Source organism: Emydura macquarii, unplaced genomic scaffold (genome assembly GCF_026122565.2).
Source record: "Emydura macquarii macquarii isolate MOO-44397 ecotype Brisbane River unplaced genomic scaffold, CSIRO-AGI_Emac_v2 contig_366, whole genome shotgun sequence".
Classification (NCBI taxonomy): Eukaryota; Metazoa; Chordata; order Testudines; family Chelidae; genus Emydura; species Emydura macquarii.
The window spans coordinates 934,685-959,368 of record NW_027130503.1 but is presented as its reverse complement, the minus strand read 5'-3'; the positions used below and the strand labels follow the sequence as shown (position 1 = coordinate 959,368).

At 51.8% G+C, this 24,684-nt stretch overlaps 1 protein-coding gene and 2 long non-coding RNA genes across 3 annotated transcripts in view; 1 reads left to right on the top strand and 2 right to left on the bottom strand.

Annotated features, from left to right (window-relative positions):
• Nucleotides 1–547: 547 nt before the first annotated feature.
• Nucleotides 548–24,684, bottom strand: part of LOC137141161 (uncharacterized) — a 37,431-nt gene continuing 13,294 nt past the window's right edge. Inside the window, exons 2-3 of the long non-coding RNA XR_010916558.1 lie at nucleotides 10,842–10,944; nucleotides 548–1,033 (exon numbers count right to left, since the gene is read on the bottom strand). This is a non-coding gene — a long non-coding RNA (uncharacterized lncRNA). The remainder of the gene's footprint in view (nucleotides 1,034–10,841; nucleotides 10,945–24,684) is intronic.
• On the bottom strand, nucleotides 5,065–8,166 carry LOC137141152 (uncharacterized). The gene is made up of 2 exons (XR_010916557.1): nucleotides 8,035–8,166; nucleotides 5,065–5,720 (listed from the first exon to the last, which is right to left on the bottom strand). It is a non-coding gene; the product is annotated as an uncharacterized lncRNA (long non-coding RNA).
• On the top strand, nucleotides 21,228–22,977 carry ARC (activity regulated cytoskeleton associated protein). Its single transcript, XM_067529987.1, has one exon. It carries the CDS (start codon nucleotides 21,728–21,730, stop codon nucleotides 22,943–22,945), a length of 1,218 nt encoding a protein of 405 aa, XP_067386088.1. The 5' UTR covers nucleotides 21,228–21,727; the 3' UTR covers nucleotides 22,946–22,977.

The window sequence follows — 24,684 nt, the reverse complement described above, 5'->3', positions numbered from 1 at the left end:
TTGTGCCATCATTTACACAGTCCGATGTGGGGCTGAAACACTACCAAATGGGAACAGCGCCCCCCTTTTGCACCCATATTGCCTTGGTGCAAATGCCTGCACAAGGAGAGGTATGAATTGGACACAAGTCTCCCGCTTCAAGGAATGGTGTGTGTGATACGACCGGTGCCCAGGGTAGCCAACTGATAATGCCAAGGTCAGGGCAGGCTGCAAAAGGAGAGCAGATTCCCCCACGCTGGTGGGTGACACTGAAGCCTGGCTTCCCAACCAGCCACAAACTGCTTCTGATTTCCCCACACTGGATATCAAGAAGCCAGTCCACAAATGCCCACAGCCCCCTTCACTGCAGTTCAGCACCAGGCTCCCAAATCAGCACTAGGTCCAGTAAAGAGACCAGTTACTAGAACTCTCTGCTCTTTACTAAAAAGTTTCCCTCTGACCCCACGGGGTCAGCCACAGCACCAGATCAATATGAGTTTGGATCTTACTTAAAATACCACGCTGCCAGCCAATCCTTTAGTATCTAAACTAAAGGTTTATTGTAAAAAGAAAGAAAGAAACCATGAGAGAAATGTTAAAGGGTTCAAGTAAATCACAGATATACAAATGATTAAAAGTCCATATACTTCAGGTTTCTGGAAGAAATGTGGAGTTGCAGGCTTGTGTAGTCCCCTCTGGTTCACATCCAGTACCTGGATGGGTCTAAGTCCTTCGGTTCAGTTGCAAGATGAATAGATCCAGAGGTAGGTGTGTGTCTGCAGCTGGACAGGATCATAGACCAAGATGGATCCTGTGGATTGATCTTATAAACCCCCTCCCCCGGCCATGCGGCCTGCGAACAGTCACAAGAATCAAACTGGAGTCCAGAGTCACATGGGCCAATCCTGGTGACTCTTCGTGTGTGCCCGGGGTCCAGTCACGTAAGCAGGTTCTGGTGACTCATTGGTGACGCTGGCTTCTCTCTCTGGGCCCCTCGCACCTGGGAGTGCCTTAATGGGTCATTACGCTGGCCATTGTTCTGCAGCCTTCCTGTCTGGGGTGTTGCCCCGGCAGCACAATTTGAAATACAGAGATCTCAATTACATCTATAACCTCCATTTCACATATCCCACATGAACATAAGTATTGTTCTCTTACTCAGCATATCATAACCTTCCTAACAGTACCTGACATGGCGTATCCCACATGGATTATTACGATTCCGCCATCCAGATGTCCCTCAGTATACTAACTGCCCCCCCTCTCAAGCCAGCCCGCATGACAGTGCGCTACCATCCATAAATGATATCGCGCTGTGAATGGTGGAGAAAAGATACGTTAAGCTAGTTGACAGAGAGACACATGCAAGGAGAAATGACAGGCTGTAGTTCAATCATAAATTTAAAAGACTGGATCCCACTGCAGTTTGATCTTTAAAATATTAAAACACGCCAGGTGCCAGCTGAAAGGTCTTTGTAATGAGATTATGAAGAAGATGGGGACGCAATAGCAATGCCAATTAAATGTACCAAATCAGGTTCCTTCCTAGCAAACTTGGAACCTGGGCTTTATCCCATCAAAGAGGAGACAGAGAAACCCAGGCTCTGTAGACAGATGAATTATCCCGAGACTGATTTATGTTATTAGTCTTTGAGGACTCTTGAAATATTTTATCCCAAGCTGACAATCAAACGAAGCGCAGCTCTTTCATCCCTCAATCTGTATAAAAAGAGATGACGGATGGTTCAGGTTTTGGCAAGAGGTTATGATGTCTTTTACTAGATCATTGGCAAAGCTGGGTGAGTAATGGAGTTTCTAGTTCTCTGGCAATTTGGAAAAGTCAAAGCAAAAACTCTTCCAGGTTGGGCCAAAAATATTTTTTTTCCAATATTTTGAATTGAATTGAAAAGTGGGGGGAAAAATGCATTTTGAGTTGATTGAAATATTCTGTTTGGACAGTATCAAAATGCGATTCCATTTTGACTGTTTAAAAAGTGTTTTGCATTTTTAAAATGTCCAGGATATTTTGAAACTCAAAGCTGTTTCAGATGAAAAAATTTAAGCGTTTCTTCGGATTTTTCCCCACCCTTGAATGAACAATTCGGCAATAACAGCATGAATTCACAAAACATTTTGGTGTTGCCAAATCTCACTGGGGGAAAAAGGTTTCAGCTGAAAAATTTTGCCCGGCTCTAATCATTGGTTCCAATCCAGCATCGTAGTGACTGGGGGTCATTGCCATCTGAATGCTCTTCTTTCAGCGGTCTGCATGAAGTGAGTACTGCTCTCCCCACAGCACACTGACACTGTTTGGTGTTACGGGAGAGCTATTATAATTGCATATATGCAGACCGCTAACATAAAGAGCACCGTCTGCAGGTCTTCAGGAACATACAGCCTTGTCCACAGGTTAGTAGCTTTGATAAAGTTACTGCTGGTATATACTGCAAATGGCTGCCTGAATCCAGCTCTTAACGCTCGGTGCAATTGCTGACAGTCGGTGCAGACAGGTCTGGGGACTGCGTGGGACATGTCGCTCATCCTAGCACTGGAAAGAAACACAGGACTTCAAGCTGTAGCGCAGACACTTTTCCTACGCACCAACTTTGTTCCAAAATGTCAAACAAAACATACACAGAAGCTCTTTTTCTAGGTCTCTTGAATTTTCCTGTCTCATTACCTTGAGTGGGCCTCTCACTTACTTGAAAAGCTGTTTTTGTGATTATCTCCGTTCTGCTGGAGCTATTTTCTTTTCTTTCCTTTTCCCAGACTTTTCTCAAGTTGATCTCATTAAGAACACTGAACTCCTGCTTCAAGAAAGACTTTCAAGCTTTTATAAAGGTTGCCCGTCAGGAGAGTTACTTGTTGCCCCAGCTTTCAGACACCAAAGTGAACCGATTAACAGAAGTGGACTGCTCAAGAAATTATACAATCTATCCAAAACATGCAAGAGACACATAGCTAATATGTAAAGTTCTGGTAGCTAGAGAACTATGCTGGAAGACCAGATTGTTCATGGCAGTTAAATATGTTAAAGAAATATTATATTTATGAATATTTCTGGATGCACTTTATTTAATAAAGATTACCGTATTCTATGATCTTCTAATGAAACGTAGCATACTAAGTCCTTTTCCAAGTCCAATAACATCCCAGAATCCCTTGCTGTCTCGTTAAACCCACAATGCACCATCCGTTTCCCCTGAGAAGTATTACATTGGTATTTTGTCTCTGTACCCAGTTCCAGATGATCAGAAATATGACGCTAACTTTAGGCTTCGGAGTCTGTATGTGGCTTCATTTTCAAAAGAGTGACTCTCACCAAAATTCCTAAATATGGATTTAGGAGTTTTGCCTCAGGCACTCATTTTGGAAGAATGAGGGTGAGCAATGGAGCAAAGGGTAGGAAGAGAACAAAAATAGGACTGGAAAAAAGCAAATATAGTGCCCATCTTCAAAAAAGGGAGGAAAGAGGATCCAGGGAACTACAGACCGGTCAGCCTCACCTCAATCCCTGGAAAAATCATGGAGCAGGTCCTTAAGGAATCCATTTTAAGGCACTTGGAGGAGAGGAAGGTGATCAGGAACAGTCAACATGGATTCACTAAGGGAAAGTCATGCCTGACCAACCTGATTGCTTTCTATGATGAGGTGACTGGCTCTGTGGATGTAGGGAAGGCGGTGGATGTGATATACCTTGACTTTAGCAAAGCTTTTGATACTGTCTCACACAGTATTCTTATTAGCAAGTTAAAGAAGTATGGGTTGGATGAATGGACTATAAAATGGATAGAGAACTGGCTAGAGCACAGGGCTCAACGAGTAGTGATCAATGGCTCCATGTCTAGCTGGCAACCGGTCACAAGCGGAGTTCCCCAGGGGTCGGTCCTGGGGCCGGTTTTGTTCAACATCTTTATTAATGATCTGGAGGATGGGGTAGATTGTACCCTCAGCAAGATTGCGGACGACACTAAGCTGGGGGGAGTGGTAGATACCCTGGAGGGTAGGGATAGGATACAGAGTGACCTAAACAAACTGGAGGATTGGGCCAAAAGAAATCTAATGAGGCTCAACAAGGACAAGTGCAGAGTCCTCCACTTAGGAAGGAAGAATCCCATGCACAGCTATAGACTGGGACCGACGAGCTGGGCAGCAGCTCTGCAGAAAAGGACCTGGGGGTAACGGTGGATAAAAAGCTGGATATGAGTCAGCAGTGTGCCCTGGTTGTCAAGAAGGCTAAGGGCATATTGGGCTGCATTAGGAGGGGCATTGCCAGCAGGTCACGGGAAGTGATTATTCCCCAGAAGAGAAGAGTCTATTCGGCATTGGTGAGGCCGCATTTAGAATATTGTGTCCAGTTTTGGGCCCCCCAATACAAAAAGGATGTGGACAAGTTGGAGAGAGTGCAGCGGAGGGCAACCAAAATGATTAGGGGGCTGGAGCACAGGACTTATGAGGAGAGGCTGAGGGAACTGGGTTGTTTAGTCTGCAGAAGAGAAGAGTGAGGGGGGATTTGATAGCGGCCTTTAACTACCCGAAAGGGGGTTCCAGGGAGGATGGGGATAGGCTGTTCTCGGTGGTGGCAGATGACAGAACAAGGAGCAACGGTCTCAAGTTGCAGGGCGGGAGGTCTAGGTTGGACATTAGGAAAAAGTTTTTTACTAGGAGGGTGGTGAAGCACTGGAATGGGTTACCTAGGGAGGTGGTGGAATCTCCATCCTTAGTAATGGGTGTGATGCTGTCTGGAGGGGCTCACGAAGGTGAGTACCAGCCTCAGGGCAGACTGTTAGCAACCAGGGCACAATCCCAAATGGGTTGTGAGTTCTCCACTTTGATTTCACCAACCAAGCACCAAGTGTGAACTCCTCAAGCATGTTATCAGCCTTAACGCAGAGTCACAGACAGTGCCCTTGGGTACTCCGGTCTATCTTGCCACCCAGGCAAGCTTGCCTTTGTGATAGATGGTCCCTTACACCCAAAATCACAACAATATTCAGGTTACTTCTAGTCCCTAAAGGCTGGTCACTTACCCCAAGTCAATTGCACTTTAGATCTTACACCAAAGACAACACCTGTAGCCAACCCTATAATAAACTAATTCAAGATTTATTAACTCAGAAAAAGAAATGAGAGTTATTTACGAGATTAAAGCAGGTAAACAGACACACACAAATGAGTTACAGTCTTCAATTCGCAAAGGCAATAGAAGCTGCTGTAACAGGCCAGCTCTGTGGGTATCTGTACACTGCAATTAGACACCTGCGGCTGGCCCGTGCCAGCTGACAGGTTTGTGGGTCTCCGGTAGCAGGGCTGTTGAACTGCAGTGTAGATGTCTGGGTTTCGGGCCGCAGGTCAAGCTCTGGGACCCTCCCACCTTGCAGGTGGTCCACACTGCAGTGAGACAGCCCGCAGCCTGAGCCCCGCACACCTGAATCTCCAGGCCCGGGTTTTTAACTGCAGTGTAGACATACTCAATACATCCATTAGCGCTAACCCAAGCTAAGCAGCGTGGGGATGCCTTGCTTCTGCTTAGACGGATCAGCCCTTCCAAATTCAAAGCCATAGAGTGATACAGGTCCTTCTGCTCAGGGATCTTCATTCCCTTCCTCCAGAGTTCAAACGGATGGGGACCAGTGTTTGCACCCGTCTCCTCTTTCTGGCTGTGGGGGGAGGGCCATCAATCACCAAAATCTTTGTCCTTTGATGTTTCACAATGGCTCATTTGGTTTCAGTGAGCCTTCCTGTGGGCAGGACCAGCACATTATATTAATGAATGCATCTTCCCGGTTTGGTGAGTTATTCGGTGACGCAGGTTTACAATGCAAACGCCCAGTATAATTTCATACCTTGGGATACAGATGTCAGAAGCAAGCTCGGTACATGCCGCATCCCACCCATCATCAAACCATCATTCAGCATGAAATCTAAGCCCTGAACGCCTTCATATCAACGTAACGTTTAGTTTAACAACACTCACACAAACCAGGGAGCCAGACCGGTTTCCACTGTGCATCTGTCAGCGTTCAGTGAGGCCTACGGGCCTTCACACGATTGGCACCTGGTCCGTCAGCACCACAACACGGTTCAGGATTAAAGAATAACAAGGATAATTTCTTGGACACTAACGGGATCTTGATGCATAAATGGATTCTGTTACTTAACAATGGTGATTCATGCACAAAAATGCAGCAACTGCCAGATTTTTGATGCTGGGAAGAAATTTTCCTTCCGGTGCAGACTGGCAGGGCATTGGGGGAGCTGTGGGGTAGCAGGGAGGGCTTCTTCTGAAGCACTTAGCAAAGATTGTCCTGAAGGATCATGAGGGCAGGACCAGGACTTCTCTCCTGTGTCGGGTGGCTCAAGGCTGAGTGAAGGGGTGGGGTATTTTTGGTCTCATCACATCATCCCCTTCTTCTATGTTCCTAATTGAGCTGCATGATTATTTTTTCTTTAAAGTGCTGGGACAGGCTCCAGCTGCCCAGAAGGAAAGAGCTAGAGAGAAAAGACTAACAAAGGAAGGCATCAGAGATGCTTAAATGAGATAATTTTAGCTGCTCTAAGCAGCATAGGCAATGTGCAAACGTACTTGGAGCGAAAAGAGGTGAGAGGAGGAAACCGGAACAAAGTCTGTGCCTTGCACCGGATGCCCCAAATATGGAGAGAAAGAGGCGTTTCATCATGGTTAGAGGCAGTCTGAGAGCTGCTGTTGGCAGGGGCAGCGTTGCAGATTGCCGTGGGAGTTTCACCCTCTTGAATCAAGTCTGAATGTGATCCTGCCCTGTGACAAGCTCCAGCACACTGCGCGGTAGCTCAGGCCAACATCTGGTACCCTGGCATGTCCTGGCACCCTGAACTGTGGCTTGACCCACTCCCTGAGCCATGGCATACCCTGGCCTCCTCAGCCTAGCACGTCCCAGCATCCTGAATCATAACCCGCCCCGGCACCGGGCACCGTGGCATCATGCCAGGCCCCAGCGCCTGGTCCTGTGACGCACCCTCACACTCTGCCCGCCCATCTAGGCAGGTTCGGGGAGGAGGGTTTAGTGCCACGCAGGGAAGGGAAACAAGTTCAGAGCTGGTGGGTGCGTGTGTGCAGCGAGGGGGCGGTGGAGGGAGGTTTCCTGCTCGACGGAGGTCAGGTAACACGCCGAGGCTGTGAGAAAGGGGGAGATGTCCGGCGTGCCAGGGAAGCTCCAGTCAGTCTCTCCGTCTTGGACCGCACACACCACGGGTACCTTGGCAGTGAATGTTGCCCCAGTGCCTCCGTCTTTCCCTAGCGGGGGCAAGGGGGGAGCCCTCCTCCCCGCGTTAGGGCGCTGCATGAACTGGCCCTAACGCCCACCCCCGGGAGCACCGTGCTCCAGCAACGGCACTGAGCTTGATCCAGAGCCCACCGGCGTCCATGGGAATCGTTCTACAGACTTTGAATCCGGCCCAGTGTCCCCAGGCAGGGCGGGGCAGGATGTGGGCGAGTTCTCAGGGTGGTTCCCTGCAGACGCGTGGCGGTGGGAGGGAGGCAGAATGACCTGAGTGCCAGACCTGCTCACCTTGGTCACCCAGGGCATTGGTTATCCCTGCCCCATCGGCTGCGGGTAGAACACGGCAGTGCCCCACGTGCGCCTGGCGCTTTATGGGTGTGTCTGCACTGCATTGTAAACCCAGGTCAGTGGGGACCGGGCTTGTTGGCTTGGTGTTTCCAAGCCAGCACTACAGCATCCATACTGCATTATAAACCTGGGTTTGCTCTTGCTGGACCCGGGTCCCCCAGCCGTGCTAACGCATCCATGGTGCACTACGCAGCCCTTCTGACTCGGGCCTGCCGCTTGCGCTGCGTCCACACTGCAAACTGACAGGGCTGGGACCTGAGTCACTGCGGGAGTCTGACCCCCTCCAGCAGGGTCCTAGGACCTGGGTCCTGAATGCTTGCTGTGCCGAGTCTGACAGATTTGTGTGTGGACGGAAGCGGGGCTTGGGCTCAATCCCGAGTCACGCCCAGGCTTGATGTGCAGTGTAGACATGCAGTAGGAGGCCCTGATCCTGCAAACCTTTACTCACCTGAAGTATTCCCGATGGTAGTGAGTCTGTTCTCTTCATTAAGGGCGGGCCCCCCAGAATGCCAAGATCCCCACCATCAAGAGTTTACAGATTACAGGCCTGGTCCTGGGAGACGCTGGCACGGTTTCTTCCGCTCCTGCTGATTTGCGAGGGGCTGGGCTTCTGAGCTACAGAGCCAGAGACACAGCGAGCAGGGAAGGGACCCAGCCCAGACATCAGCGCCTTCCAGTGGGTCCCGGCTGGCATGAATCCCGGGCGCAGGGTTTGTATGCTGTCACGCTGGGGTAACGTCACGACCACGGCTTGCCGTTAGGCTGCCAGCTGGGGAGCAGCAGCGGGGGGCCCATAATCTCCCCTCTCTCTTGCTTGTGCCCCGGCCATCCCTCGAGCTCTCAGCTCAATTCAAGGAGACTTTATGGGCATGCCGGCTATTGCCAAGCGTGACAGAGGCCAGCTGTCTGCGGGGGGGGCATGGCCCATCCAGGGTAAGGGCTGTGATCCCCGCGGTCCGTATCTCAGCCGTGTCCCGTGGGAGGTCGCTACGCAGCACGATGGCGTCTCCGCGCCCCTCTCCCCGGTGCTTTGAGGCATTCCTCCTCTCACCTCGGATTATCTCTGCCCTTCAGGGCCTCTGAGTGATTTCCAGCGCGGGCTGTGCACGGGGGCGGGGAGTGTGCACAGCATGACAGCAGCCTGTGCGGGAGGCTGGGAATCCAGCCGCTTGCTCTCTCTACACCTGTCACACACACGCAGCCCACACGCTTACCCCTCCCACTCCTCACCCCCCCTTTCCCTGTCATCCCCTCACTCCCCATCCCCCTCACGCCTCTCTCTCTCTCCACCCCGGCTTTGAGCCTGGCCACGCCAGGGAGAAGATACAGAGAAGCCCTGCATTGTTCTCCAGGGCATTCCAAAAACGGTGCTGGGGAGATCTGGACCACGCTATGTTGAGTGTCTCATTAAAGTCCCCATTAGCCTGGGTTATCCCCCCCCTCGACTGCTGAAAACTTGACAGAAAAAAGGGCGGTGGGGTGGGAAATCTTAATATCCTCCCCTTCGCTTTGTAAGGTCAGTGGTGACACAGGCTGTTCTGTGTGAAATGGAGGAAGACGCCAGCGATCAGCAAAAGAGCCTCGCCAAAATCCTGATGCCCCCGGAATGATTCGTGTCTCAGGAACGCTGAGATGAGGCCCCCACGGGCGCCATACAGACCCACAGCTGTGCAGACCTGCACCAAAGACCATACAGCCTGACTAGACCAAGGGACCCTGGAGAACCCCAGTTCCCTGATGCGGCACAGAGAGATGCAATGATTTGCTCGGGGTCACCCGGGGAGGTTGTGGTACAGGAGGGACAACATTCTCTCCTGCCGGAAAGGATATGGTTCAGAAGAAAGCAGCACACACACACCACACACGCACACAGCCTGCTTGTTGTCTGAGGAGAGCCAAGAGGCCTGCTTGTAAGCTGAGCAGCAGCAGCGGAGGGGACTGGCTGCTCCGTGCTTATGCCTGCAGCCGTGAGGGCCTCTGTGCTGCCGCCTTGGTCTAGCCCGCTCCTGCCTTGCTCCCCTGCTCTGTTCCCGATTGCTGGGGCTCCAAGCCTGAGGTCTGAGCACCCACACCCCAGTCCTGACACCTTGGAGACTGAAGGCCTTTGTAGCAGGGGCAGGGTGAGCTTCCCATGCACAGAACTCCTGTCAAATAGAGGCCGTATTTAGTCATTATTGTTTGTCATTAATAACGTGGATCAGCCATTACCTGGGATGTTGCCAGCCCTGGGAGTGAGTCGGGAGGTCAGCCTCCGGGACCCAGACAGTCTCTGGTCTCTGTGCTAAGACTGCCAGCTGTAATATTATTAGAAGTCACCGGGTGGCTCTGTCACAGGTGGTTTGGGAGTTTAACTGAACGTATGGGCAGCTAGATCTTGGAGACATGCTTTGCTGTTACGTGAGATGCACTTCTTCTTAGACACTGGAAGTTTGTTCTCCTTGCCTGTGAGTCTCTCTGACTGAATCAACTACTAGGCACAGAGCTGCTGCCTGTGTGGTATACACACACAAGAGAAACACCACAGTGTGTCACAACTTTACACCAACAAAGGGGGCCAGTTATTGCCGGCTGCAGCATGGCCACCTCCAGGTTTGCACAACTATAAGACAGACCCGCAAAATCAGGTAATTAAAAGCCAAGAGGTTTTTTTAATTGCATTTTTTCTCTGACGTCCAAGTTTTGAGCGCTTAGGGGGAAAGTGCCGGCCTCCCCATTTGTATGTGATCCTTTCCCATTCACAATTCAATTCTGTGTGCACAGAAAACACACATGAAAAAATGCAGGGCTCCCTGCCTGCTGCTATGAGAAGGAGTCTATTGACCTTCCTTAATTGCAGGAGTGGAAACCTGTCGATCTATCCCTACCACCCCCTCTTCCCGTCACTGTTGTCAGTCTCCTTCTATCCAACCAACCACTCACTGTCTCCCTCCTGGTCCTACCTAGCCTCTTCTCCCTTCTGTCTCCAAACATCCATAGGAGCAGAGGAATTGCCAGACTTCCCCTTCTTCTCCATCAGCCATGCCAGGGGTTCCCCAGAGCACATGCGACCCAGCTACTCAACTGCTAACCTCAGCAGACAGAAAGTGGCTGCGTGCGTTTAATCAAGCTGGGACTCCCACTGGCTGGAACAGCTTAGTGGATGAAAGCTGGGAGTGTCATTGATCAAAGAAATAAGCCATCACGCTGTGGGTTAAAAACTAAGAACCAAAAAGCAGCGAGAGGCAGCAGAAAGCAGAACAGGAAAAATAAACTCACCACGGCACGTGCGGGCGGTTTGCAATCCGTGGGCTAGTCTGTGCGGCAGTGACTATGGCTCAGAGGACAGCGGGCTGGGTGTTGGCACAGGTCGGAAGGTGGCCTGTTGGGGTGGAATGAGTGTTTAATCGACACACCAAGCTTGGTAAATGAATGTACCCCACTTAACTGTTGTAGTGGGTAGCACCCTAGCCTGGGTCTCAAGGGAGCTGGGTTCTAGTCCGAGCTCTTGAGCCAGTGCCTCCATTTCTCCTTCTGTAAAATGGGGATGGTAATAATGTGCCCTCCCCGGTGAAGTGCTTTGAGATCAGCTGATGAGAAGCACTGTGCAAGAGCTGGGCGTTGTTGTTATTATTATTATTATTACACTGGGAAGCTCCTATTTCACCCTGACCCCCTTTTCACTGTATTGAACCTGGCCGTACAGGCAAAGAGGAGCACACAGCAACATTAAAAAGCCACGGGTGCAGATCAGAGACAAGACACAGTGGCCAGATCATCAGCTGGCATAGCACCGTTAACTGCAGTGCGCACTAGCTGGGACCCACTGTTTTTCTAATATGCTACGGGGCACCGACTGAGGCTTCACATTGAAGCTGGACTTGAGAAAGTGCATTCAAAAGAGCAAGTTTATCCCCTTCTCTCACAGTTCAAAGGTAGGCTCTGTTGATATGCATGTTTTGGTGATTATGTATATCAGAGGTTTCAGTATTGCCAACCGCAAGTGTTCAAAACTTAGATCCCCAAATTCATGAGATTACCTTCAAAATCACAAACGCTGGCCTATTTTTATTTTGCCATTTGTTTTTTCAACTTTTAGTGTTTCCGCTTTCCAGCTTTTCTCCCCAGTCAGATTATTACTTCTTTTTTTTAAGTGCAAGCTGAGATTCTCAGGTGACAACATGACTCCAGGAGGTGGTGCTTGAAGAAAAGCATCGACCGTCACGAGACAGGGGAAGGCTGGCCATGCAGCAGCATTCAGGAAGGCTTTTCTAGTAACCAAGGAGCTTCCAAAGCTGAAGTCAAGCAGTCGTGCACCATTGTATGAATAGGAATCAGGTGTTATCCAGACCAGTTACAGTCTGCAGATATTCACTGTGTGTAGCGCAGGTGGCTTTAAGTTCGCCTGTGAATGGCCCTGCAGCTCGTAGCCATGCCGGGATGCATCAGCCAGCCAGGGCTGAAAAAGACCACCACCAAGGATCAGCACAGTGCAGAGGTGTCCCAGACAAGCCCCTCTCCCCTGCCCTGCAGGCAGCAGGGCTGATGAGTGGCAGGAGAGCTCCTTTCTCACCACAGAATCATGCTTACGCTGAAGCAGCCTTCGCTGGGCTAGCATGCTGGACAAGCAGGCTCTAGGGATGGAGCTCCGCTCCTGGGGTTCCCCCGGACTGTTCCATGGAGGCAGGCACTGGTGAGGATTTATCCCCTGCCCCAGCACTGTCCCATCCTCCCTCACATGGAAGGAGCAGGGAGCTGACCCCCAAATCCTGCAGCTTTTCATAGAACATGAGGGTTGGAAGGGACCTCAGGAGGTTACCCAGTCCAACCCCCTGCTCAAAGCAGAACCAACCCCAACTAAATCATCCCAGCCAGGGCTTTGTCAAGCCACAGCTTAAAAACCTCTAAGGATGGAGATCCCACCACCTCCCTAGGTAACCCATTCCAGTGCTTCACCACCCTCCTAGTGACAAAACTTCTCCTAATATCCAGCCTAGACCTCCCCCACTGCAACTTGAGACCATTGCTCCTTGTTTTGCCATCTACTACCACTGAGAACAGCCTAGCTCCATCCTCCCTGGAACCCCCCTTCAGGTAGTTGAAGGCTGCTATCAAATCCTCCTTCATTCTTCTCTTCTGCAGACTAAACAAGCCTAGTTCCCTCAGCCTCTCCTCATAAGTCATGTGCTCCAGCCCCTAACCAGTTTTGTTGCCCTCCGCTGGACTCTCTCCAATTTGTCCACATCCTTTCTGTAGTGGGGGGCCCAGAACTGGACACAATACTCCAGATGTGGCCCCACCAGTGCCGAATAGAGGGGAATAATCACTTCCCTTGATCTTCTGGCAATGCTCCTACTAACGCAGCCCAATATGCTGTTAGCCTTCTTGGCAACAAGGGCACACTGCTGACTCAGATCCAGCTTCTTATTCACCGTAACCCCCAGGTCCTTTTCTGCAGAACTGCTGCCTAGCTCATCTGTCCCCAGTCTGTAGCTGTGTATGGGATTCTTCCGTCCAAAGTGCAGGACTCTGCACTTGTCCTTGTTGAACATCATCAGATTTCTTTTGGCCCAATCCTCCAGTTTGTCTAGGTCACTCTGTATCCTATTTCTTGGACGATATCTCTCTGTTCCCCGCCCACCTTTGATTCTGGGCCCATCTATCCAGGCATCTGCTCCTTCCCCAGGCTGCCAGGGTGTCTCCTGCCTTCTATAAAGGGCATTTCCAAGTACCGGGGATTCTGCTGCTCCAGCCCTACCACAGACCCACAAGGGTCTCTCTGCAGGTGCCGGGACAGTGGGAATGATGCTGACACCACCTTCTCCACAGAGGAAGGCTGTGATCCACATGCAGGGGCACCGCGTTGCCTTTTGAGTCCTCTGTTCTAACAGAGGTGCCAACGTGAAAGTGCCTGTGTCCACTAGGCCTGGCTGATTGTCGTGGCCCTGAATGACTTTGATGTAAAGCGGGTTCAGGTGAGGAACACTGCACAATTGTGAGTGATGAGAACCCTGCGGACACAGTCGGTGTAATCTTCCCCATAGATGGAAATCAGGCCAGGGGGCGGCTGGAAATCAGACTGGAGTGCCTCATCCCCATCATTTTAAAATCTGCTGCTGGAGGGGATCTAAAGCATCTAGAATTCAGACACTGGATAGCCAATTACATGCTAAAAGGAAGAGGAGTACGCCCTTAGAAACCAAAACAAAAAGCAAAGCAATCAAACAGGCAGCTCATCAGTGAGGGCCAGATTTTATTCTCAGCTACATCCATGCAAAGCCAGAGTAACTCCATGGACTTCACGGGCGTTAGCCCCAATTTTCACCAGCATACACAGGATCTGAACGTGGCTTGGGTATTTTTCTAGTCACAGATGTACCATATCAGCCAATCAGCTTGATGCACGACAAATATACCAGGCCAATTTAGCTGCAGCCCTATGATTGCATTAAACCCATCATTGTAACGACAGCCAAGTGCACCGTTCAGATTGGAAAGGCGAATGAACAGCAATAATAATAAACAAAATTAGTTTGTTTTTTTGAGTCAGCCCCCGCCAGTTTGACCCTGCGGAGATGTGATGGTAAGAGCAGCCTAATCAATCGCTTGTTAATATTTTCCCCACCCACTCGAAAAACAAAACCAGAAAACATTGCATTAGAAATTAAAGGCCGCTCTGGTTTTGTTTTTTGTTTTTTAAGCTAGAAAGGGGGGATTTATCTGGCTCCAAAAAGAAGTGCTTGTTGGGAAATAATAGGGAAAGAACTCGCAAGCCTCTCTGCTCCCAGCGATTAGCCATAACAATAAAAATAATAATTAATAAAGCACTCACCCTCAGCTCTCCCCCGCTTTGCATCCCACTGGGCCCCCCACCACCACCAGATGAGTGGGTGTGACGAAGCAGTACAGCCCCCACTTTGAGGAGGCCAGAACAATGCGGGCCCCGTTGTGGGTTGTGCTGTGACTGGTATGCCGCGCGTTTGGAGTGGCGGTTTTAATGGACTGAAATGTTCCTGGAGAAAGACGAATAGAGCGTTCTGCTGCGCTCACTTGTATTGTGGTTAGTATTGTTTATACACATCTCTCTCTCTCTCCATCTCCCTCACACGACCCCCCCTTGCAGACTTTGCTTCCAGAAAAACAGCTGACCCGTCACCTTTCTGCTGCAGTCCGTTTTTCTGAGCTGTGAGGGCATTGCACTCTTTCCTTAAATCTAGGAAGGCTGGGCTGGTTGAGGCTGGGGAAGCGTCTAATCTAGGCTGACTTCTGGGGTGAAGGGAGCTGGACAGCATTACGGATAATGCTGTTGGTTTGTCAGCTCGAGCTATAACCCCCGTGTTGCCTTTAAAACAACCCCGTTCATGTGCACAGATCTCTCGCTTGAGTTAAGTGGTGCTTTCAATGCCCGCTGCCTGGCCCATGCAGGTGGGTGGGAGGGATCGAGTGCAGATGACATTTAGCCAGGAATGCAGTGGGGATGCAGCTCTAGCTGGAGTTACCAACTGCTAATTTGGTCCGGCCGGGCAGCTCCAATATTCTGCAGGGCTATTCCGAGAGGAGTCGCTCGAGTTAACGGTTGCAGAGAAGACAAGCCCACTGCTTTCATTATCCCTGTAAAGTGCCTTGTTCAGTGTTAGAAGAAAACAACTGTCTTGTGACTTTACTGGAGTGCTGGGGCGTGGCCAAGCTGTAAATAATGGAGGGGGCAGATCACTGAGCAGTCTGAATTGCTCGGTGAGCCAGGCACGAGCGTAAACATGGCCATCCTGGGTCAGATCAATGGTGCATCTAGCCAAGTAGCCTTTCTTCTGACAGTGGCTAATGCCAGGTGCTTCAGAGGGAATGAACAGAACAGGCACTCAGCAAATGATCCACCCCTGTTGTCCACTCCCAAATTCTGGCAAACAGAGGCTAGCGACAGTCAGAGCAAGGTGTTGCGTCCCTGCCCACGCTGGCTAATAGCCGCTGATGGAGCCATCCGCCATGAACGTACTAGGTTTTTTTAACCCTGTTATAGTTTTAGCCTTCACAACATCCCCTGGTAATGAGGTCCACAGGCTGGCTGTGTGTTGTGTGAGGAAGTGCTTCCTTATGTTTGTTTTAAATGTGCAGCCTAATCATTTCATTGGGTGAGCCCTATCCCATGTGTTATGTGAAGGAGTAAATAACACTTCCATATTCACTTCTCCACACCAGTCAAGATTTTATAAATCTCTGTCATATCCCCCCTAATTCATCTCTTTTCCAAGCTGAAAAGTCCCAGTCCTTTTAATTTCTCCTTATACAGCAGCTGTTCCATACCCCTCATCATTTCCCGCCCCCCCCTTCTTTGTACCTATCTTTTTTGAGATGGGGCGACCAGATCTGCACCCAGTATTCAAGATGTGGGTGTACCATGGATTTATATGGAGGCATTACGATATTTTCTCTCTTATTATCTCTCTCTTTCCTAATGCGTTATAATCTGGCTAATGTCTACATCTAGCAACACAGAGTGTTGGTCATACTTACAGGATGGGGGACTCTATCCTGGGAAGCAGCAACTCTGAAAAAGGTCTAGGGGTCATGGTGGATAATCAGCTGAACGTGAGCTTCCCCGTGCAACACAGTGGCCAAAAGGGCTAATGTGATCCTGCAACGCATAAACAGGGGAATCTCGAGTAGGAGTGGAGAAGTTAGTTTACCTCTGTATTTGGCACAGGGGCACCTGCTACTGGACTACTGCATCCAATCTGGGTGGCTGCAATTCAAGAAGGATGTTGATAAATGGGAGAGGGTTCAGAGAAAAGCCACAAGGATGATTAAAGGGTTCAAAAACCTGCCTTATAAAGAGGTTCGGGGTGACTTGATTACAATCTATAAGTACCTCCATGGGGAACAACTATTGAATAATGGGCTTTTCAGTCTAGCAGAGAAAGGTCTAACGCCATCCAATGGCTGGAAGTTGAACCTGGACAAATTCAGAGTGGAAAGAAGGCAGGCACTTTTAACAGTTCATGTAATTAACCATCGGAACAAGGTACCCAGGGTCGGGGTGGAATCTGCATCTCTGTCAACTTTTAAATCAAGATTGGCCATTTCTATGAACAATATGCACTAGGAATTGGTTTAGGAAAGTTCTCTGGCCTGTGTGATGCAGGAGGTCAGCCTAGATGGTCACAATGGTTCCCTTCTGGCCTTGGAAGCTATGAATCACAGGCGAGCCACATGAGTCATTACCCGTTACACGCTGCCATGCCTTTGGTGTTCTGGAGTCTGAGCTGGCTAGATCCGAGCTAGTTCGGGAGGTCAGCTGAAGCTGAAATCCCACCATGCGATTGTAGACTAGATGGGTGGCCAATTGACTAGGAAGTGATGTGGTGGGACCAGATCTCCTCCAGCCTAAATCACGTTCCTGCTCAACACAGTACGGCTCCGGCCAATGCAAATGCTGCAAATGCAACACGTTCTGCCTGTCCTGAGCCATGCCCCTATGTAGGCAGTCTTTCATTCAGCACCTTGATCTGAGCTGCTCGCCTGCCACCTCGCACACAGCACCTCCATCTTGCAGATGCCTAGACCGAGACAGAGAGGGTCTTTCTCCCCCAGGGCACAGAGGGTCAGCGGCGCAGCCAGGGTTCAGATCAGGAGTGCCAAGCCCTTGTTACTTCCATTGGCCATGCATAAATACGGGACCCCCACCAACTCACTGCGATGGGCTTCTTTTTTTTTTTGTTTTGGTCAGCATCTGCCACCAATGCCCCCTGGGAAACATCTCTTTAGGGGCGGCCGCAGGGATGCATCTCAGCACGTCCCTAGCATGTGCAGCACCCCTCAGCAGGTGGCCAGGGTAGCTCTGCACCACCGCTTCTCTCTTGCCTCTCCGGTAGCCACTGGTGCAGCAGAGGGTTGTTCTGCCCCAGGGAGCCCAAGGTTCTGGGGTCAGCCCCTGCTCTTAAAGGCACAGAATCAAACTCAGCCCTGACGTGACTCCACGGGAGACAGACGAGCTGCACCGGGGATCAGTCTGGCCCGTTGTCCCTCTGGGTTTTCTGGGCCCCCTCTCTCCCGCGGTGCACTCATTTCGGTGGCTGTCTTTTTTTAGTCTTTTTTTTTTTTTAACTCTCCTGACATTTTGTGTGTGATGCTGATCTCACACGGATCTTACTCTGGGTTAGCTCCAGGGACATCAGGGGAATAAATTCCAGTTTACACCACTGTCACTGAGATATGAAGCATGCCCTTACTATTTATCTTTCTTTTCCTCTCTCCATCCCTCTCTCCATCCCTCTTTCTTTCTTTCTTCCTTTTTCTCTTCTCCCCTCCCCTCCCCAGAGCAGGCCGCTCACTGCCCTCCCTGGTTTTCCTTTCTCCCTTTGCCATGGTTGCTAGGGCTGGTTCGGCTGCACGGGTGGCTGGGAGAATGGGAGCTCCTCACCTCCTCTTCTGGTCTGCTCTCCAGCTTGCCATCCTCTCCCCGGCTCGTGGCCCCATCCGATCATAGAATCATAGAATATTAGAGTTGGAAGGGACCTCAGGAGGTCATCTAGTCCAACCCCCTGCTCAAAGCAGGACTAACCTCAGCTATATCATCCCAACCAGGGCTTTGTCAAGCCTCAGCTTAAAAACCTCTAAGGATGGAGATTCTACCACTTCCCCAGGTAACCCATTCCAGTGCTTCACCACCCTCCTAGGGGAAAACTTTTTCCTAATGTGCAACCTAGACCTCCCCCCCTGCAACTTCAGACCGTTGCTCCTTGTTCTGTCATCTGCCACCACCGAGAACAGCCTAGCGCCATCCTCCCTGGAACCCCATTTCAGGTACTTAAAGGCTGCTATCAAACCCTCACTCTTCTCTTCTGCAGACTAAACAAGCCCAGTTCCCTCAGCCTCTCCTCATAAGTCCTGTGCTCCAGCCCCCTCATCATTTTTGTTGCCCTCCGCTGCACTCTCTCCAATTTGTCCACATCCTTTTTGTAGTGGGGGGCCCAAAACTGGACACAATACTCCAAATGTGGCCTCACCAATGCCAAATAGAGGGGAATAATCACTTCCCTCGATCTGCTGGCAATGCCCCTCCTAATGCAGCCCAATATGCTGCTAGCCTTCTTGGCAACCAGGGCACACTGCTGACTCATATCCAGCTTTTTATCCACGGTTACCCCCAATCAGCCTGGGTGTGTTAGGGCACCGCGTGGCTCGTTCCGTTGTCAGCGCCTCGGGGCAGGGCAGCTGACGCTGCACATGTCTAGATGGAACTGAGCCCCCTGACGGCCGGCGATAAACAGTGGCAATGATAAAAACTAGGCCTCAAAGTCTCCTGTCCCTGTGATCCTCCTGGCCCCACTCTTCTTGTTTGTCCCTTTCCGGGGCTTCCAGCATCCAGTGTCCATCTGTCTGTGCCAGTCTCTGTCTGTCTCTCCAAATGTACCCATTCCTCTGTGTCTCTCTGTGCCAGTTCTTCTCCCCCCCCCCGCCCTGCCTTCTCTTCCGGCTCCCCTCCGTCCTCCTTTGCTGCCTTTAATTAGCACTACCATGAAAACAGTTGTCATGGTATTTTCCATCAGCCAGACATTCCCTAGGAAGCCCAGAAGGAACCCCCCTCCCCATCCCCCTAGAAAGCCAAGCGGCTTGGGAAGGAACCAACACATTGTGGAAAGCGGAACTGAAACGACACAAACTGACTCCAAAGCACCAAACGGTGCCACCCGGCCCCCACTGGGCCTCCCGGCGACAGCAGCTTTGGGTGCAGGGTTTGCCGGCGGGATGAGACTTGAGCTGTTATTGACCGAGTGGGCTGAACTCGTCCCTCCTGTAACTCCAGCGTTCGGTGGGATACAGCATGGATGGAGCTGGTCGTCTTTGGGAGAGGGGGAAGCGTTGCCCAGGGGCAGGTGTCCAATCAGGTGTGCAAAGCGTGTGCTCCGTTGCTGCAGTCGTGCAAGCAGTCCCCCAATTCCCCTGCACACTTGTGGTGACTGAGTGTGCACAGCAAAGCACTTCAGAAGCGGGTCCGTAACCCGATGCACTCACTGAAATCACCACGCAGGACGGAGCCGCTGAGGCTGTCCTCTAGGGAACCATGCGGCGTTGCCAATGGGGGACTGCTTGATGCCCTAAAAGGTATTTCCTTCCCTAGAGAAGGAAAAGTCCTTCTCTAACTTCTATGGCTCCATGAAATCCTTGAGACCATCCCCTTACTGGCAGGGGAGGTTTAAGGCAGGGACCCTGGGCTATTAGTCCCGTGGTTGGAGGGGCCCAGAGGGCGGCTGGTGATTGCTGGCAGCTAGACATCGGCTATTCTGGGATCCAGGGAGGAGGAGAAGCCCCCTAGATCCATGGCATGTCACATCACAGCCTGACAGGAGAGGAGGGAGTCTTGGGCACCAGCTGGGAGTTGCCCGCCTCGATCTCGGCCACTGTGGCGCCGTCTGCATGCTGCCCCCACGGCTCTTGTGGGAGCGCCGGAGGTCACCAGCCTGTCAACTCCCGTGTCACTGCGCCCAGCGCTAGTCACGATCGGAAGTGCTTGGCAAAGAGCCTAAAGCGGACACTTCCTTGGCCTGGCTGGCACGCTGCCTGCTGCCCGGCGCGTAGGGGAGACACCCATTGGGGACCGGGATGAGCCACCTTATTACATAACGCTCCAAACCCTCTGACTAAGCTTCCCCCAGACAGATCCCTCCTCCCTGGAAGGAGAACACACACGCACCCATCCCACCGCACCCCCGTCCTTATGACGGCAGTTCCGGAAGGGAACTCTCTCTAGAAGGGAATCCTTTAACCGTTGGTTATATAAGGCCTTGGTCTCCTTTTATGGTTGGCTTTCCTGCCTTGCCAGGAACAAATGCAGCTTCATCTGTGTCCGTGGGCTGGCGGAGCAATTAAAGCATCTGATTCAAGATTAGTAAGGAACATGCTTTTGATAGGCGGATTTAATTTGGTGGAAAACCTGGATGAGATTCTCCCCCTCCTCCTCCTCCCCCCGCGCATCCCCTCCCCTCGCCAGCACAACCATCCCCAGGCTAGTGGCCGGCTGGGGGTCATTAAACTACTGGAGCAAGTCCCATCTACCAAACTCCAAAGTGTTTTCATTTGCATTAGAGCGGCTCTCCCCGCTCCACTGCCTCCCCCTTCCCTTTTCTGCTGAATTATAACCATTTTCGACAATTGCCAGGGGTGTGTGTGTGTGTGTGTGTGTGTGTGTGTGTGCATGCACGGGGGTGTACCAGGGGCTGGGGGCGGCCGGCTCGGAGTGACACACTGAATTCATATGCTGTCCCCCCTCTGTGAGCGCTGCCGAGGGGAGCATGCTAATGAGGACTTTGCTGAGTAAATAGTTGTGCGATGAATAAGTGCTTTCCGCGAGTTGAAAGGCAGAAGGTGGGATTACTCATCCATCCATCCAACTGTCTCCAGAACCTTTCAAGGGCTGCTCGCGTCGAGGCTGGGGGTGTGCGCGAGGGGGCGGGAAACAAGGGAAGTGCTGCCAAGATTTGGGTTGCCACAGACACCGGGCCTGCTCTCCTCCAATGAGCGCGGAGCTGCGAGTGGAGGCAGAGGCAGGGGGCCGCCCACATGTTGAGCTGGGCGAGGTATAAGTGCAAGGAAATGCCTGAGAACCTGGCAGTTCCGACAGGGAATCGAAAGAGCTCTGTGCAGCTTTCTCTCGGCTCTTGGCACTCGAAGTTAGCCGGAGATTGGAAGGCAAAGGAGAAATCACTGAGATACGAGCAGCAGCTTCTAGCTCTGTGTGTGTGTGTGTGTGCAGAGGGAACTCTGGGTGGATCAAGATCCCGCGCTCCGGACGAGGACTGGCAGACACCGGACGCGGTGGGAGATCCTAGGCCAGGACTCCTTCTCTTTCCCAGACCCTCACCGCTGTGACGGCATCGCCCCAGGCACGTGAGACCAGCGCACTGGGCACAGCTTGCAGGCATTTGCCACCGACTCCCGCCGGCAGCAGAGGGGACCGGACAGTTCTCCTTGGGGTGATATCTGACTCGGTTGTGTTTGTCTGAGAAGTGCGCGGGGAGGCAAGAGAGGGCGGTGTGTGCCTTTCAGGAGAGCAGCTAGAAGCAGAGCGGGAGTGGCACTAAATTAAAAGCAGGGGGTAACAAACTAGGGTTTAAACTTTAGCTCTATTGTACTGCTGCTTGTGTTAGCCTGCTCACGCCATAGGCACCATGCAGTTGGATAATATCACCAACGGGAGCGTCCATGCCCTCCAGGGGCACCGCGGAGTAGCGAATAAGCCCAACGTGATCCTGCAGATAGGGAAGTGCAGGGCAGAGATGCTGGAACATGTCAGGAGGACCCACCGGCACCTCCTCTCAGAGGTCTCCAAGCAGGTGGAGCGGGAGCTGAAAGGTTTGCAGAAATCAGTGGGCAAGCTAGAGAATAACCTGGAGGACCATGTGCCATCCACGGACAACCAGAGATGGAAAAAGTCCATCAAGGCCTGCCTGGCCAGATGCCAGGAGACAATCGCCCACCTGGAAAGGTGGGTTAAGAGGGAGATGAATGTCTGGAGGGAGGTGTTTTTCCGCCTGGAGAGATGGGCAGACCGGCTGGAGTCCATGGGGGGCAAATATGGCCCCCCGGAGCACGCCAGGCAGACTGTCTCCGTCGGGGTGGGCGGCCCAGGCACCAGGGCCCAGGAGGGGGAGATTTACGATTATGCCCTGGACATGAGCCAGATGTATGCACTGACTCCCTCTCCTGGGGAGATAACCAGCATCTCCCAGCCTCATGACGCCTACCAGTGGATCACTTCCCCGGAGGATGCTCCGCCCTCCCCGGTAGAGACCCAGGTCTTTGAGGACCCCCGGGAGTTCCTGAGCCACTTGGAGGAATATTTGAAGCAGGTGGGAGGGACTGAGGAGTACTGGCTGTCTCAGATCCAAAACCACATGAACGGCCCAGCTAAAAAGTGGTGGGAGTACAAGCAGGACTCAGTCAAGAACTGGGTGGAGTTCAAGAAGGAGTTCCTGCAATACAGTGAGGGCACCTTGACCAGGGACGCCATCAAACGGGAGCTGGATCTGCCCCAGAAGCAGGGGGAGCCCCTGGATGAGTTCCTCTGGCGTAAGCGAGACCTGTATCAGACACTCTATGTCGATGCAGAGGAGGAGGAGATTATCCAGTACGTGGTAGGCACCCTCCGGCCCAAATTCAAGCGCTTCCTCAGTCACCCCTTCCCCAAGACCTTAGAGCAGTTGATCCAGAGGGGGAAGGAAGTCCTAAGCGACTTCGACCAGTCGGAAGAGCCGACCCCCCAGAGAACCCCAGAGCATCAGCCGGGGGACTCGGCTGAGAGCCTGACACCCTCCACCACAGCTAGTCCCATCGCCAGCGACGAGACGCAGCCCGCGGCCCCGAGCCCACCAGCTACGGTGATATGAGCTCGTACCACTACGATGGGCTTGTGTTGTACAAAGGGATTTAGGAAGCTTCTCCTCAGCGAGAGGTTCTGGCCGTGACCAGTTATGGGCTTTACTCAGGCCATTGGCCCTCGGCAGAGGAATGAACTTTGTTTGCGGATGGGCCAATTGGGAACGTAGCTGCCCACCTCACCCGACGGGGGCGGTGCAAGTCTGAGGATACTCTTTTAATCACTGTGGGGTGGAGAGTTTTATGGTACCCCTGGAAGGAAGCTAGACAGTTCCCCACTGCAGAGGTAGCCACCTTGTGCTGGCGCCTTTCAAGGACTTGAAACAGGTGCAGCTATTGAGCAAGGCTTCCCTCCCACCCACCCGTCTCTGATATCTTCTGGGGAGGGGTCCCCTTCCTGAGTGGAACATCTCTGCCTTACCAGCCCAAGAGAAATCCACTGGTTTCTGCTACCCTCATGACCTCCCACCAAAGGTTCAGGGCGGAAACATTTTTAAAGTTCATAGTAGTTTAGAAGAGAACCGAGGACTCCAGCAAATGGCAACTTTAATGGGGTTGGATCAATTTTGCCGCCTGACGTTGTATCTTGCCCCGCGCCTGCTCTCATTTTTCCTCCCAAGAGGCTCCCAATGGTTCTCTCCCTTTCTCAGCCCCCGCTCTCCCCATGGATGACCCGTGCCCACAGGCCATTGCAGCAACTAGGGGAATTTTATCCTGGGTCTGTTGCTACCCTGGGGAGGGAGGTCCAAACCCCCCTCCAGGTAGCAATTCAGCACGCTGCTATTTCACCACCAGCCTGGCCACAGATCAACCTTTCTCCCTTGCTGCGTTAGTCTTCTCGATCTGAGATTCAGGGTCAGTCAGATTAATAGGGGGTGAGCCAGAGATCTTTCTACTTTGGGGGAGGGGAGATCAGACAAGGCACCAATGTTGTACAGGGGTAAATTCCTTTAAAAAAAAAAAAAAAAATCAAACAAACACTCTGAATTCAGAGCAAATCTCCTCCAAGGAGCAAAGCAAGGGCCCTCTGTTGGAGATGCCAACACAGTTGGACATCAGCAACCCGCTTCTCTGGGACTTTGCTACAGGAAAGCCAAACCAAAGTTAAGAGGCGGTATGTCTGGGTGTCCCAGACCCTGCTTGCAAAGAAGAATACTGGATGGCAGATCTGGATGCATGTTGCTTTTGGAAGGTCTGACGCCCTTGGTATGGGGAGTTGGACAGCTGAACTATGTCTAGAACCAATGGACTTTCTAACCAGCCCCTTCATTTTGCAAGTTGGTACTCGATGGAGCTGGAACTGGGCTCTGTGCTATTTTTCCTCATTAAATATCAAAGACCAGAACTGGCTGCATTTGGACTGAAGCATGGAGATGGGGCTTTGAGACAGGACGTTGGGACCTTCACCTTTCTCGATCTGTACAACAGCCCCAGCTAAGGCGCCGAGGAAGGCTTTAACTAGGGTGTGCTAGCAACAGCGCTCCACACCATCGACGGCCGCAACTGCACGGCATCCATCACCTGGTTTAACAGGCAGCACCAGCACATGAGAGAAACTACCAGGCGTAGCTGGGATTTCCCTGGGACTCCTATTGGCGCCGGCACCCAGCAGCTGCAAGCCGGGGCTCAGGTGGCTCTGAAACCCTTTGGGCGTGACTCCTCCCCAGAGGCTGAAGGTAAGACAACTTCCTGACTCCCCCTCCCGCAACTGGGTGAGCGGGTCCCACAACTCTGAAATCAGGGGAGTTGC